At 37.8% G+C, this 16,822-nt stretch overlaps 1 protein-coding gene across 1 annotated transcript; it reads right to left on the bottom strand.

Annotated features, from left to right (window-relative positions):
- tmem72 (transmembrane protein 72) lies at positions 1-16,261 on the bottom strand. Its single transcript, XM_057849125.1, has 5 exons — positions 16,019-16,261; positions 9,276-9,342; positions 6,193-6,264; positions 474-613; positions 1-404 (listed from the first exon to the last, which is right to left on the bottom strand). Exons 1-5 carry the CDS (start codon positions 16,092-16,094, stop codon positions 1-3), a joined length of 759 nt encoding a protein of 252 aa, XP_057705108.1. The 5' UTR covers positions 16,095-16,261.
- Positions 16,262-16,822: the final 561 nt, after the last annotated feature.

Here is a 16,822-nt window from a genome sequence, read left to right on the forward strand (position 1 = left end):
TCAGTCAGTGATCATAGGTGCAGTGTCTGATGTGCTTTCTGGTTCAGAATCTCTCATCTCCTCCATCTCTCTCTCTACTACCTCCTCCCGCCTTCTCATCCACAGGAGTCTCCTCTCCTTCCCCTTCCTCCCTTTTGTTGTGGTCTTCAGCTCCAGCATAGCCCGGAAGCTCTCTCCTCCACTCTCGGCCAGATCGTGGCACTCATCCCTGGTTTCTTGGGCAACTCTTTTTCCTGTCGCCGTGTGGAGGAAGGTGAGCGTGTCGTCTGAGGTGACCCCCTCTGTCACATACACCATGGTAGGGCCTTGGCCGACGTAACTTTCTTGTGGTGTTTTTGGAGCTTGTTTTTTTGTTTTTTTGCTGAGTATGAAGTTGAACAAGGCAGTCACTAGTAGCATGACCCCTGAATGGGTGGAAATGTACTGTGTCTGAATTGGAATTAAGGTTTTAAAATTTGACAGCTTGATTTTACCTGGAATAGTTGCATGCCACACCAAGACAGGATGTAGAAAACAGACCACAGACATTATAGAGTAATAGAGGAACTTCTGAAAGCCTCCCACTTGAGCCATCTTCCCCCATAATGTAAAGAGATGACAGTCTGGTGGACAGCTGCACAGATGGAAGATAACTTCTCATTAGCAATCGATCGCTCCCAGCCTCTCACAATTAAAATGTTTGGGACGTCTACTGCCGTCAGTGGCAGTCAAAGAGGTAAGCTATGTGAGGTCAAAAAAGTATATTCATTAAAAAAAAAATATATATATATACAGTATATATATAAAATATTTTTTATAGTTGCATTTTTAAAATTCTTTTTTCATCTAATAATATTCAAATAATTGATTTGTTTCCTAAATGGATGCTTGAATTGATTTATTATTGATATTATTTTTGAAACGTTATCTATATATGTACAGTAGGGCAAATAAGTATTCAGTCAACCACTAATTGTGCAAGTTCTCCCGCTTGAAAATATTAGAGAGGCCTGTAATTGTCAACATGATTAAACCTCAACCAAGAGAGACAGAATGTGGGAAAAAAAACGCAGTTAATTGAGTCAACTATTTTAACGTGATTAACTAAAAAAATTAATTACCGCCCGTTAACGCGATAATTTTAACAGCCCTAATATATATATATATATATATATATATATATATATATATATTAAAAAAAATATATATATATATATTTTATTATTAAATTTATTAGGATCATGGAAGCTTCCACTTGGGGAAAATATATACATACAGTATATCCTGTATATACATAATATGATAAAAATATACAGTACTGTGCAAAAGTTTTAGGCAGGTGTCCTGCCTATAACTTTTGCACAGTAGTGTATATATATATATTAAACTAATTTAGCAATGACATTTTTGTTGATGCTTATTAATTAAAAAAACAATTTGGAACACTTACATTATTTATTGAAGTACAAATAATCATGTAAATAACAATAATAAATCACAGATAAACAATGAAGTCAAATGCTGATATCATTAACTAGTGCAAAAAATTGGCAGGTAAACAGATTCAGTACACTGACTTCGCCCTTCCAACATGATTCAAAACAATTCCTGAAAAAAATAAAAATCTAGCACTAATATGGTATACTACTATATACATATAATAGTATTATAATAATTATAATATTTATTCACTGCCGATTTTCTGCCGATCAGATTTTTTAAGAATGGCATCATTTTAAAGCTATTCTTGGTGTAGAATCTGAATTCTGAAGTACGGTATGTGGGATTAACCCCAGACATTTTTATATGACGAACATGGCATGCTTTTATTTTAAAATCTTCACCGTTAGTACGTTCGCTAAACCGCTAACGGTAAGCTTTACACTCTGCAAAAAACTTTTTTTTTTCCCTTTGCAAATGCTGTTAACCAGCGATTTTTCTTATTTAAAGTGTCACCTTTTAACCGCAAGTTTGCGTTTTGGAGAAGACTGCCAATGTTTTATAGCAGGCTAAAGTAGGTTCCCATAGCAAAGCAAAATTGATGATGAGATCTCGTTCAATAAACATCTGTGAAAGGAAATGGACTAGGCTATCAACATGCACGCACAAATGTATGCACGCACGGACGCGGCGATAAAACACAGCAGTGAAAATTACTGCCCTCATTTTTATTTACCGTGCGATAAATGGCCTCATTGCATATCGCGACAGGCTTAGCAACTTCAATAAAACATGTCGTTAGTTAGTTAGATGGACTTACGATCTGCCAGCTTGTTGTCTCCTATCGTCTTCTAAAATTACAACGGCGCTTTAGGTGTTCATTCACGGCAAACGTGCAGACAAGCTTGGCATTGAAGAGACAGGACAAACCTCTTTGTTCGTTGAAATTAAGTCAACGTTCATTCTCAAGTTTCCAGACATATATATTTTTAACCCATCATAAACTACCGATGGGATGTTGTGCTCGTCGACTAGTCGGCACAGGTCTAGTCTTTTTACACTACTTACAGTGGCTGCTGCTAGTGCAAAAAAAAAACAAACCTTCTAATATCTCTCCTCTTCGAAGGGGGGCGAGAAGGCGGCATGTTGATATGTATTTCTGTTGTGGTTGTATGTGTGCCTGTGTTTTTTTTTTTTTTTTGAGTGTGGGTGTATACTATTTAACCTATCGTGGAACTACATGTTAGCCTACATTTTCCTTCAACACAAGAGTAATATATTGCTTTAATTGGTTGTCTCTTTTCCAAAGAGGAAATAAAAAGCAGTCATCAGCCAATATAACGTGCGTTTGAGGGGGATTGGCCCATTCAGCAAGTGAACAGGGATAAATGTAAGTCTGAGAATGAAATTAATTCACTTAATAATGGTGGGGTCAGTTCGATCCTTATAGCATATGGATCGATCATCAATCTAAATGACCTATATACCATAACTGAAGTTATTATATCATGCAAATAAGGTTGCTTAAAAGTTGGTAGGGACAATTTGAGCATCCTGAAAAGTTGGTAGTGTTATGTCCCTACCGTCCCTATGCAAACCTACGCCCTTGGGCATCACACTATTTTATGAATGAACACTTTGAAGACATACACAGAAAGTGCAGTAAATAACAAATAAGTCAGAGAGAGAGAGAGAGACAGTAGCATATAAAACGTTAGTTGAATTATGTTATGAAGTTGCAGAGATTCTCAGTCATTCAGGGCAGAGTAATCTGCAAAGGTTGAATCACGGCAACTGTAATCTTATTTGTTGATGACTGTTTCACCTTTAAAATACTTTAGTTCTATCTATTGAGGTTCCTCCTTATCCAGAATTTAGACATTGTTGTTCTGAAATGAATATCATTTCCCTATTTTTTATAATGCAAATATTTGTTGACTCCTGCTGTAAAGAAATGTGGTGGTCCCTCGTGTGGCGGGTTTGTCAGAGAAAGAAGGATTTTCTCAAATATTTCAATTCCACTAACAACCTCAGGCAAATGTTGACTTATGCCTTATACCAGTGGTTCTTAACCTTGGCTTGGTGAGTAAGTTTAAGGGGTTTGGCGAAGGTTAAGACATGTTTGGCCCCATTTTTATTCGCTGACTAAAGGATAGTGTCGTTTTAGACTACGTTTCCGACGTTCTTTCAAGCGCTTGCCCACTGTTGACTCGCACTTGGTATGAGGAAGTATGCAGACCTATACAGAGAAGACATACCTCCTTAAATTCCCTTGTTTTCATTGTAAATCTACTAGAAGAAGTGGAATTTTCTGCCATCGCTTCAACTAAATTCCACTTACATAGATTTCTTGAAATAACAAAAATCGTTAAGCTTATTTTTAGCTTAATGAAAGCCTAACACACTTATTGAAATTAAAATTTGAATATTTATTCTTAAAAAAAAGCTTTAAACACTTATTTTAAGTAACATTCTGTGTATGATAAGTAAGTCATTCTGCAGCAAATTAAGGAAATTATATCTTAAAAAAAACAAGTCAATCACTTATATCAAGCAACAAATCAAGTTCATTCAGTCTTTTAAAAAAGCAAAAAAACACAACTTCTAAGCAACAAAATCTAGAAATTTAACCCTTACAAAGCTTAAATCACGTATTCTAAGCAAGAGAACAACTTGAAACACTTGTTTTCAAGATGAACTCAATAAAAGTGATTTGTTCAAGCATAGACTTCATAATGTATTGACGGGGCGCGGGGCTGATAAGTAGGAGGCCTGCATTGTTGGCGAGGCCGTCAAAGCTGACTGAGTGGAATCACAGACAAAGAGCTTTTTATCGTTGAACATTTTTGTGAATAAATGTCTAAATCCCTGAATTATTTATAGATATGGACGTAAAACAGTCTCGATTCTTGGTTAAAAGCAAAAAAACGAGCAGGTAGCATTTATTTTACGTAAATATGTCGAAGTACAATGTTAGTCTGTTAGTAAATGTAGCTAGCGGCCGCCTGATGTAAACAGAGCTTTTTATAATGAAAATTCTTGTGAATAAATGCTTAAATCCCCGAATTCTTTATAGATATGGACGTAAAACAGTCTCGATACTTGGTTAAAAGCACATTAAAAAAAATGCAGTTAGCATTTATTTTACGTAAATATGTCGAAGTATGATGCTCGTCTGTCAGTCAATCTGGCGCCCGCCATATGTAAACAGAGCTTTTCCAGTGAAAATTCTTGTGAATAAATGCTTAAATCCCCGAATTCTTTAGAGATATTTGACTGTATTGCAGTGGTCTCCAAACTATACACATAGGGTCGCAGTAGGCGCAGGATTTTATTCCAACAAAACAAGACAACACCTATGCACCAATCTGGTGTCTTACAAGTGTAATCAGCTGATTGCAGTCAGGTGCTGCTTGTTTTGGCAGAAACGTCATTGGTTAAACTGTTGGCACTCGATCGGTTGGAACAAAAACCAGGACCCACAGTGGTAACTAGTAATTAGTAACTAGTTTAGATGTTCAATGTATTTCTTGTTGTTGTTTGTGTATGTGTTTCTTTTCTTTCTTCTCTTGTATTTCTTTTCTTCTGTCCCCCCATAATCCCTTCCTGTTCGCTGCTTTGTCATAATAAAAAGGTATTTTGAAGGATCACAATGGGAGTATGTCAGACTCTCCATGTGAAACATTAAAACTGTTCAGAATCCGGGCACTTAGACTTCCATTCTCTGTGTCAAACAGCTGAACAGGACAGGTTTTAAAAAAAAAAAAAAAAAAAAGACCCACAGTGGCCTGTGAGGACCGGTTTGGAGGCCCCTGCTGTATTGGGACCATGGAAAAAGTGCTTAGAAAATGGATTTCGTTCCACTCAAATGGATCTACATGAACTCTGCTTTATAATATATATACATTGCTAATTAGAACCCACAAAAAAGTCCTACTCACGGTTTCCAGTCATTTTTTTAGCAATTAGTGTTTTTATGTCGATCTTTTTTTTGACTGTGGCGCAGTGATATTGATACAGCGGAGTAGCATAGTCCGTGCGTGAAGCTCTTTTAGGTCACGCTCACCAATAGGAGACGAGGATTGTTGCCACGGTTTCGAAAACACACAACATAGCGTCCACTGCGTCCAGTGCTGACACGAGCGAATATGAAGTGGGCATCGGTAGACGTTTCGTCGTGTAGGATATTTTGGTAGAACACCCTTTCAAAATAAGTAATAATGGTAAGAAATATTTTTTTTTACTATTTAGTTATGCTAAAATGATCTATAAATCATGGACAACTTAATTGTTGATTAAAATACACTGCATCAAGTCTGATGTATTATCGTTATGATTTTTAAAAAAATATGTCCTCCATTTTGATCTTATGGATGGGGTCACCCAGTTTTGAATTAAAAAAAAAAAAAACTGTCTCATCATTGAATTCCAAAGGACATGTGAAACTAGTAGGGTTCAGTGCCTTTACAGCAAGGTTAAGAACCACTGGCTTATACAAAGGACCAAAACTCAGTGCAGTGCAATGATGTATAAATTGGAGAGCCCAAGCAACCCGTACATAGATAACTATGACATAACATGGCCATGTTAATCTAAAAGAGAAGTGACATTCCTTTCAGGGCAACGATGCGACCATTCATGATAGAAGGAGGTTTGCAGTAGGTGTCAGCGTCTCACAAACCAAGCGGTCTGTCTTCAACAAAGGTCCAGTCGCCTCGGCTCAACTTTTCTATACGCTTCTATGATGGTGTTGAAGCCAAGTTATGTACTCACGGAAGGCACATGAGCAAAAGGGCATCCAGGAAATAGGCCAACTCAAATATCATGGTGCCAGCAGACGACACTCTGGTAAAGAACAAATAATCATTTAGGACACTTCTATTTATAACAGACTGAATTATCGACATCGATTTGTGTGTGAATTCAGATTTTTCTCACAAGAAAGGATCAGTAATTATCCCCCTGAAGAGCCCGATAGCCATCTTGTGAACCAGAAAACATGCCCGTGGGATAATCACATGGATACACTCTTCTAAGAAAACAGTTTTACAAACATTTCTTTCGTCTCCTCTGGGACAAGATTTCCTCTGGCTCTGTTAGTTTGGATGTGAGCTACATATACAGCAGTATTTTATTATTATACATTACATTAATACATTCTTTTTCATTTAATTGAAAATGCTTCATATTTAGATTAATATTAGGCTGTCAGCCATGGCCCTTTATCTACCGCAACAAGTTGAGCTCGAGTCACATTGCTGCTTTTTTGGAGCAGAAATTGAGCCATGAGTGCATAATGCACCAAGGATATTGTGATGGGGAAACACTGAAGGCTATGTCTGTCAAGCCCTGGTAGAAATTTAATCGGCGTGCCTCGAAATGCATGCCTTTAGCTTATGAGCAGACCAGCGTGAAGAACGGACCTGTACACAAATAAACAAGTTATGCTGCTGCTATATTTCATTACACAGATGTCAGGACTGTGCACCAATTGAACTTCGATATCATCACCGCTTCAGAAAAAAATCTTTGCGGCAGCTACCGTTTGGATGTTTACCTTGCTGGACGGGCGTTGTGATTGGATGGCATAACATCACATGACCACAAGGTGTGCAAATTTCACTGTCAGATTAAGGGAAATTTTAAAGTTTTTTTAATAGTATTTTTATTTCAGATTTCACACAGTATTATATCCTCCTGAATGAAATGGACTGCTTGCAGTTTGTTGGAAGTGATCAATTTATATGTTCAATTTTTTAAATCCCGCGCCATGAAAATGAGTGACTTCCTGGATTGAAGAGGAATGCGAATGTGACGTCACCCGGGTCATCATCTCACAATACAGCATTGCTTTATAGCATGCAGATGGACTGCGGATTCAGCTGATTTTGCGGATTAATTTGTTTATTTTTTGCATCACGCCAGCCAAATGTGCTGCAGGCTTTTGTGCTGCACCAGGGAGAGGCGTGTGAGCCTTTTTGGGTTTCAAAATGTTTCCGTTCACCGCGGAGATTGGCCAAAACAAGTCAGACAGCTGTGGGACCATTGGACTTACGAGGAAGTGAGTAAACATTGTGTTTTGTATTATGTCAAATACTGGGATCATGACACATGTTTTAATATGGAGGTGGCTTGCATTTTGTGGGACTGACAATGCAACTTGTCCACCGAGAAGGCCACTCGGCGAAAGTAAGACTTGGAAATGCTGCTCGGTTCGGGTTAGCATGTTGGCTAGCTGTCATGCTCCTGGTTTGCACGCCGAGGCAGGGAAATGACAAAAGCCGGACTAACTCCGGTGGCATAAAATATCCTTCAGGAGGTGCAAGAAGTCCATAGTTTTGACCATTATGAGTCATTTTGTCATGACATAGGGAATAAGTGCATTTTTAATATTTCATATTCCATTTAGCACAAGACTGTTATTTGTCTTGACCATACCATTTATTTAGCATTTTGGGACTGTGATTTGTCATGAGCATACCATTTATTTAGCATTTGGAGAAAAATACTTATATCCTGTAAAAATATTGGAGTAGAGATTGAAACAATGGCATTTTGCTGCTATTCAAGATTTTAACACCAGCATAAAATAACTGCAGTAGTTCACATCGAGAACTTTTAATGGCTGAGTAGAATACAGTGATCCCTCGATTTATAGCGCTTCAAACTTCGCGTCCTCAGTCCATTGCGGATTTTTAAAATGTTTTTAAAAATGTTAAGATATATTGATGTACAAAACATTGTTTTCTTTTATATATATATATCTCATTTATTATATAATACATTTGCAGTGCTTAAAAACAATTTATTAAAATATACATACACAAGTGTTTTTTTAATTCCACTTTGGGGAAAAAAATGTTTTTATGTATCTCCAGTGCTGTTAAATCTGGTTAACGTTGAACACCCCCCACCCCAAAGAAAAAATATATAAAAAAAGGAACAAGTAAACAAGTTCCACCTCTACTTTGCGGATTTTCGCAAAAAACGAGGGCTCACTCTAATAGTGTATATTTGAATAATGCTGTGTGTAATTAGCCCCCAATATGTGGGATGAATTGAAGGCCATGGCTGATGGCCTATATGTTTATTGGATAGGATTTTAATATTACAATTCAGACTCTTCACTCTGATTGGCCACCAAAGGCCAATCAGAATGAAGAGTTTGTCCACCTCCTGTCTGCCTAAGTTAGTCCATCTTCACCTCCTGGTGAATATTCTAAAAACATCCATATAAAACGTGTCAGTGGTTAGTCAGCATCGCCTTGATTGTCATTATATGGCAAATTATATGTGCTATAATTATAATGTGCTGCTCTTTTTTTGACTGCATCTATGTACAGATATACAGATCTCACGTGGTAAAATGTGAGATTGTGTTGGTAGCCAAGTGTCTCTAATCTAGACGCCTACTAACACATTCAATGGTATGGACTCTATACTTTTGACTAAAAGAAACACCTCGCATACTTATCGTATATGTCGCGTTCTACAACTGTTACTATCATTAGGAAGCAAAATTATCATAGTCTTCTCACAACCACGCAAAGTAGAAAAAAATAAATCAATCAAAATTTAGATTTTTTAAAGCACTCACATCCATTAACTTGATGCCTCACCGACTTTAGTATTGTTGTAAATAAAACCAAATGTATGCATTTATGTAATGTGTTCCACAAACCGAATAGATTACAAAATTCCTCAAGTTCGCACACTCATTTTGACCTATTCTACTAGTATACATGAACCATTTTTGGGAAAAGGAAAATCCTGCAAAAGGTCACCATTAAGGGCTAACATGGAGTTTGTTTTGAACGGCTCTCAGTTGAAACAAAACTATTCCTACGAGTTCTTACAGCAGGTAGATGCCAAGGCTGTTGAAGTCTCCTTGTTGCAGGGTCTCCACTCCCACAGCACCCGACACTGAAATGACAATCCAAATGAATTATTTTGTGTTCTTTACAAATTGTTTCCACTAGATGTCAGACTTTGCCTACAATTCATCAAGCATTCACTTTCTCTTGACTGATTTTGTGAGTTCAACTGTTTGAGAGAAGAGGCCTCTGATAACTGGAGGGCATCTTAATTATTTTCCGCGGGTCACGGGGTTGCTGGAGCCAATCCCAACTAACTATGGGCAGCAGGCGGCGTACACCATAAATCGGTTGCCAGCCAATCACAAGGACAACCATTCGCGCACACACTCATAGGGGACAATTTAGAGCAGGGGTGTCCAAACTTTTTGCAAAGGGGGCCAGATTTGGTGTGGTAAAAATGTGAGGGGCCGACCTTGACTGACTTCCTTTATGTAGAACAATATATTTAAGCAAATTTTAGCAAGCCATTCTGTGTGTCACATTTGCTTTATAATTTTTTTAAAATGAATAATTTCAACAATCTCGCAACTAGCCTTTGTGGCGTTCTCTTTCGACTCTTGGGCTCTTGCAAAATACTGCTGCTGTGAAATTAAACTAGCTTCAAGTTGCTTCAATTTCTCGCTGCGTATCTTCCCTGTAATGTTGTCGTACATGTCAGCGTGTCTTGTTTGGTAATATCGCCTCACATTGAACTCTTGAAAAACAGTGACTGTCTCTTTGCAAATGAGGCAGACACAAATGTTGTGTATTTTAGTGAAAAAAAAATAGTCCAATTTCCACCTATCCTTGAAGCGTTGGCTGTCGCAGTCAACTTTTTTTTGCTGTTGTTGTTGATTGTCACCATTTTAGAAAATTGGATGTCAAGGGTCACACGGGGTAATGTTGCTTAGAGTATTGATGCCTTTTAGTGGGTAAATAAGGAGCAGCATTTAGTGTGTAAGCTACTTCATTTTCTGGTAGCAATACTGCTAACCAATCTATAAAGTCTGTGTGTGGGCCAGACGTTATTGATCTTATGACAGAGGCTGGGGGCCGGATGAAATTTGACCACGGGCCGTATTTGGCCCCCGGGCCGCACTTTGGACATGTCTGATTTAGAGTGTTCAATCAGCCTACCAAGCATGTTTTGGGATGTTGGGGGAAAACCGGGCTACCTGGAGAAAACCCACGCAGGCAAGGGGGGAGCACGCAAACTCCACACAGGAAGGCCGGAGCCCAGGACTGAACCCTTGATCTCAGAACTGTGAGGCGGGCGTGCTCACCACTCTGCCAATATAATTATCACGTCATATGTAAGATTGTAACGTTCAAGAAACAGATTTTATGATTTTTCTAAGAGTCATATTGCCGGACAGTTCTGCCAACACCTCTGTTGGTTGTATTTTGCACAAGTATTTGTAGATTTGTTCAAGTGACAATACAGGATGCAATACAGGATGAACCTGTACCATCAATTCCAAGAGTTAAAAGGGATTTCATGGTCACGGAGTTGTGCTAATGGCTTACTCGTGTTAGTAATTAAAATTTGATCCTCGCGTCCAACATAAAACCAGTTAGTAACTTGATATTACTGTATTTGTTCTTATCTCTCACCCTGACCTCATGAATGATGCATTGTACTGTTGTTTTATGTCATACGTTTGTTTAGTCTGAATGAAAGTATTCTTTGGAAGACCAGCAGGGAACAAATGATGCTTGAGCGAAACAGCGAGGAGCTAAGCCAAGTCTAACTGGCAGTATTCTCAGACCTAACAGTGAAAAAGGGAAGCTCATATTGTGCATTCCAACGTCAGAATGCTGACCATAGATGTAAGACTAGAAATTAGCACTTGCAACAGCGACATCTGCTGTTTTTATTATAAATCACCTTGCAATAATTGCCATTTTACAGGTAGTCCCCGGGTTACGAACGAGTTCCGTTCCTACGCTGGTGACGTAACCCGAATTTCCGCGGAAATTGGAATAAACACTTAAAGTAAATCTCAAAATAACTGTCCAAAAAGTCCAAAAGTATTGTGTTTTGTTTAATGATGGAGGATACACTGCCCTCTGGTGGGAGCGTTGGGTCGGGCTGGACTATCACCTTGTTTGCCTGGAACTCCAGACTCAACGCTGTTCCAGCGATAGGGTCTGGCAACCGCTCCATGAAGAAAACATCCTTCATATGTGGACGGTCGTAATGTCTAGAATTGTTTATACAAGTACCATAGCAGCAGTGTTTACTCGGCATGTTCTTGTTTGAAAGATTTCCAGCAGAAAACAAGCAGCACTAGCACGGGTTGTATGCGAGCGAGCGTCTATGTTGACCCCCTCCTTTTTACGATGGTGACATCACGCAACCTTGCGGTCTACAAATAGCATTCGTGCGGTACGCTATTGCCTTGTTTGCTGTGTGTCAAGCTGAACAACTTCGTGTTTATTGAGGGCAAAACACGTCATATTAATAAAGTAAAGTGAAAAATAAAATGCTGTGAGGTATAATCAGGTACTGTTTATGCGACTCATAGACTTCATAATATACTGACGGGACATGGGGCGCGGAGCCGATTAATAGGTGGCCTACATTGTTGGTGTGGCCACCCTAAGCTGACTGAGTGGAATCACAGACAAAGAGCTTTTTCCGTTGAAAATTCTTGAAGAAATGCTTAAATCCCCAAATTCTTTATACATATGGATGTAAAACACTCTCGATCCTTGGTTAAAAGCAAATAAACCATACAGTTAGCATTTATTTTACGTAAATATTGTGAACTATGATGCTAGTCAGTTAGCAAATGTAGCGTCCGCTTTATGAAAACAGAGCTCTTCTGGTGGAAATTCTTGTGAATAAATGCTTAAATCCCTGAATTCTTTTTAGATATAGATGTAAAACAGTCTTTATTCTTGGTTAAAAGCAAAACAGTCTTTATTCTTGGTTAAAAGCAAAAAAAAAAAAAAAAACGTGCAGTTAGCATAAATATTGTGAAATATGTCGAAAATCGATGCTAGTCTGTTAGTCAATGGGGCAGCAGCCTTAGAACAAAGAGCTTTTTACGTTAAAAATTATTGTGTATAAATGCTTAAATCCCCGAATTCTTTATCGATATGAACATAAAACTGTCTTAATTCTTTGTTAAAAGAGCAAAAAAACTGGCAGTTAGCATTTATTTTTCGAAATATGTCGAAGAATGACACCAATGCCATCGCGGTTAATGTCGCCCATTAATTTTTTTGCGCTACGTTTCAAAATGCATGCATGCTACGAAAAATTTAATAATTACCTCAAACAAATTACTCCTGAGACAATCCTTCCTGTTTGTATTTGGTACAGCTTTTGTACTCTTTCAACCTAAATGCGGCGTTGGATCGCTGCATGTGTCGCTGCGACCGACTGCGAATATTTGAAGCAGAGTGTGGGATGGTCCCGTACTTGAAGGTGTGGCACAGTGTATGTTGAATGTGACCCATCAAGATACTGTATTGGCCCCAATATAAGACGGCCCTGATTATAAGACGAGCCCCTCTTTTTCAAGACTCAAGTTTGAAAAAAGACTTTTTGAACACCAAATTATTTTTTATACAGAAAATAATTACTGTACATCCAAAACAAAAGTATATAACAATATATTTGAGAGAAAAAGCATGTTATTTTGCCTCATTCAAATCTTAATATCTGAACATTTAAATACAGTATGTAAACTAAAGTGCAACCACATTCGTAAATGAATGGCTTCTGGTATTTGAAATGTAAATAAACCAATCTATTGTGATAAAACAACAAAATTGCAATAACTGCATTAACCATCAAAGTGAAGTCTTGAAACAAATCTGAATAAGGAAAACTTTGCAATAAAATAATGCAAATTGGTTAAACTTGAGCGTAGCTGAGATCTGTCATGACAGAACATCGCTTCAATGATATCTGGCGTCACCTAGCATCGTGAATGGGTATAATGTCTAGACCGCGAATATAAGATGACCCCCTCTTTTTCAGTCTTATTTCAATGCAAAAAACACCGTGTTATATTCGGGCCAATACAGTAATTATGAAGTCTATGATTCGACTTAAAAAAAAAAAAATGACTGGAGACAAAATGGCCGACGAAACTTTGGTGTCGTTAAGTCGAACTCCCGTATATCGAGTATGTCGTAACCCAGGGACTACCTATAACTGGATAGTGGGGCTTTTTTTCCCACGATTCATATTTTAGGTCAGTGTTATTTATTATTAAGATTCTGTGAGCTCCTGCGTAGTTCTCTAATCATTGCTATAAGATGTTAAAGTTAAAAAAATATAAATACAATATGGTTCAGTTAAATCACATGAAAACAAACTTTCCACTTTGAAACTGTTGCATAACACCCAAAAACCCCCACAATAATGCGATTTTTCCATGAAGTTTTCTGTTGGAAAAGCATGGCAGAAGCGCCCTGTGTACTGCACATGGAAACATTTTAATGGGCGGCGTAGCAGAAATACAGCGATACAATCGGCACCAAAGGGAAATCAGGAGAATGCTGCTCAAGGTTTGCTCCTCTTTTATTGGGTGTTTGAGAAATAAACACTGTATAGAGTAGTTGAATATCAACACATACGTGCGGCCTATATAATTATCTGTCCATAGAAAACACCCACACAGAAGCAGCCAGACATAAATGTGTGCATGTACATACCTGAGAATGAGTGTATAAAACTGCATGAGCACAAATAAGGCCAGTAAACCGGCTGGATGCAGCAACATAAGTAATATGGCCCATGTCTAGGAAAATTAGCAGCGTCTGCAACCATTTCAATTACAGAAGTTGAGTAAAGGAGGGCTAATGAGGCAAAGTTTGTATAATAGGGGTTGAATATTTTCGGTATAATGTGATGAAAGTTCAATCAATGTTAACATGTTTCGCTTCTTGGGTTTCATAGCAAGCTTAAAAAATACAGGGGGAAAAGAACTACTGTTTCTTAATTCAGTCATGGTTTTATTGTATTTCACAATAGACATGAAAACTTGCCAGGGACCTTGCTACCGGTTCCATATTTGATAAATATTTCCCACACACTTGTAGCAAAAAGTAGGTCCGTAGATTGCACTGCAACAACATTTTTGGATATACCATTTTTTGTCACACCACTGCCCTCACTTTTATTCGTCACTGCATAAAAATCATATGTTTAGTTCTGTTGTATTATAACTTAAAAATCCACTGTGTTTGTTTTTGTTCTAGTTTTATTTTATGACAGTACTTGAATAAAATTGTCTGATCACTACCATAATTTTCAGACTATATACTTTTTTCCTTCATTTTGAATCCTTCAGTTTATAGTCCAGTGCGGCGTATTTGTTGATTTATTTGGGTTAATAGGTGGCACATGCCTCCTAGCATGCATTGCAGCGCTACAGATGGAAATAATCAAAATTTATTCAGTTACTGTTCATGTTGTTTCATTAATTACTGGTAACACTTTATTTGACAGCGGGGTCATACGACTGTCAAAAGACCGTCATAATTATGACATGAAACTATCATGGGAATTACTGAATGCTTATGACAGATGTCATTAAGTGCAATCCCGCAAATTATGTTCCTAACTCCAGTTATGTCCATCTTGGATCTTTTACATCCATTCAAAAGTGAGATAATTTGCCTGATAACACTAAATGACATCTGTTATAAGCATTGATTAATGCTCATGACAGTGTCATGCCATAACTATGATTGCTCAATGACAGTCTTATTGCGCCACTGTAAAAAAAAAAGTGTTACCAAACACCATAACTAAAAATTAATGAAACTGGAACGGTGACTGAAAAAATAATTAGCACAGAACATGAATTTTGATTGTTATTTACACCTGTAATGCTACAATGCATGCTAGGAGGCATGTTGGACAACAACAGTATTGACAGCAGGTAGCAGCTTAGGCTGACTGTCTCCACCAAGGGAGCAGTGATGGCAAAATGAAGCTTAATGAAGTAATGAAGCTTTGCAGCCAATTGGTTCAAAGCTTAATCATGGTTCATTTGTTCTTCTGACCGTCGTATGATGCCGCTGTCTAATAAAGTGTTACCGGTTAACAGATTTTGGTGTAAATATCCCATAATACAGTGATGACAGCTGCGGCTTATCTATGAACAAATGCCGTTTCGTGTCACATTTGGTGGGTGGCGGCTTATAGTGAGGTGTGCCTTATAGTGCGAAAATTACTGTAAGTGTGTTCAGGAGTGCATTAGGTTGTTTTAATTTATAGTGTGCTGGATGTTTTCGTGTCATTGTGGATTCCAAGAGGATTGATAATTGATTGATAACAAGAATGATGATGACTCTTAAGTATTACAGTAAGATAGCAAACATGGAGGACTCAGGATGACTTTCAGATTAAACTAGACATTTTGAATTATTAAATCTCTTGAATGGAGCTCAAATGTCATTTCTGATTTTATTTACTGGAGATTGTGGGTTTGCTTTATTGGACACCAATAACAGTCCAAAGTAGGGATATTATCACTGTGTTCCCAGGGCTGGCCTTTAAAATAATATTCTGTAGTACATTATTTAGCATTTTTTGGACTTTTTTTTTCTTTTTTAAAGCACAGATTCAGCATCATATGACACATTTCAACATGTTGCAAAACTCAATCCCTCATGAAATTTAGAACCTCTACCAAGTACAACAGCGAAACAAATCAGAGTGAGGTTTTGTAGTCTATATTGTTTCGTCAGAAATAACCAGTCACTATATATCCTACCTGTTGCTGTAGATATGCCAAGAATCCTGCATGCAATCTCCACCATAATCCACCAGGTGCTCCATGCGTTGCTCATGACGAAAGAAGTTCCCCTCCCCGAAAAAAAACGAATCCCTAACCTTTGCTATATTTATGCTACCTGAAATAGTTAGTGATAAGTGATGAATATTCTAAAACCATAACTAACCCTTAGTCTGACAGAAATGTAAAAGCTGTGACGTGATGCTGAAGCCTCTTAGCTTGGTCCAGTTCACCCTCAGTAAGGTTGTGGCTCAATCATGACCCAGTTGTTAATCAGTCTCTCTCTCTTTCTAATTCAACACATACACGTACACACATATACTGCTTCTTGTCGTATTTTAACTCCATTGCCTACAACAACCACAATAATATAGCTGCAATACAGTTAATACCTCGAGGACTAAATTGTGAATTGTTATCTGGTTCTTTGGTTCATACAATTCTACCTTTTTAATTGAATTCTAAGACCTCCAACAATGTTGCAGTACTGAATAAAAAAAAATCTTTGTATGCGTTTCTCAATCAGGATGAATTTGGTATCTTACTTGACAGAAATGAGAAAGATCTTATCAACTGAAATACAATTGAAACCAAAAAGGAGATAACTGAGGCCAAAAAACAGAAAAAATATATACAGGTCAAGAACGAGTTCCGTTCCTACGCTGGCAATGTAACCCGAATTTCCTCGTAAGTCCCTTTAAGTACCTCCGAAATACCCCCTAAGTCTCAAAATAGCTAGCCAACAACATGTATTATACGTCATTGTACTGTCCTACCCAACTA

Source organism: Corythoichthys intestinalis, chromosome 10 (assembly GCF_030265065.1).
Source record: "Corythoichthys intestinalis isolate RoL2023-P3 chromosome 10, ASM3026506v1, whole genome shotgun sequence".
NCBI lineage: Eukaryota > Metazoa > Chordata > Actinopteri > Syngnathiformes > Syngnathidae > Corythoichthys > Corythoichthys intestinalis.

Coding starts and splice junctions, on each gene's coding strand:
- tmem72 (XM_057849125.1), bottom strand. CDS start 16,094: ATGAGCAACGCATGGAGCACCTGGTGGATTATGGTGGAGATTGCATGC. Junction 6,265..9,275: donor AGCCTTGGCATCTACCTGCT/GTAAGAACTCGT, acceptor GTTCTTTACCAG/AGTGTCGTCTGCTGGCACCA. Junction 405..473: donor GTGGCATGCAACTATTCCAG/GTAAAATCAAGC, acceptor CCACCCATTCAG/GGGTCATGCTACTAGTGACT.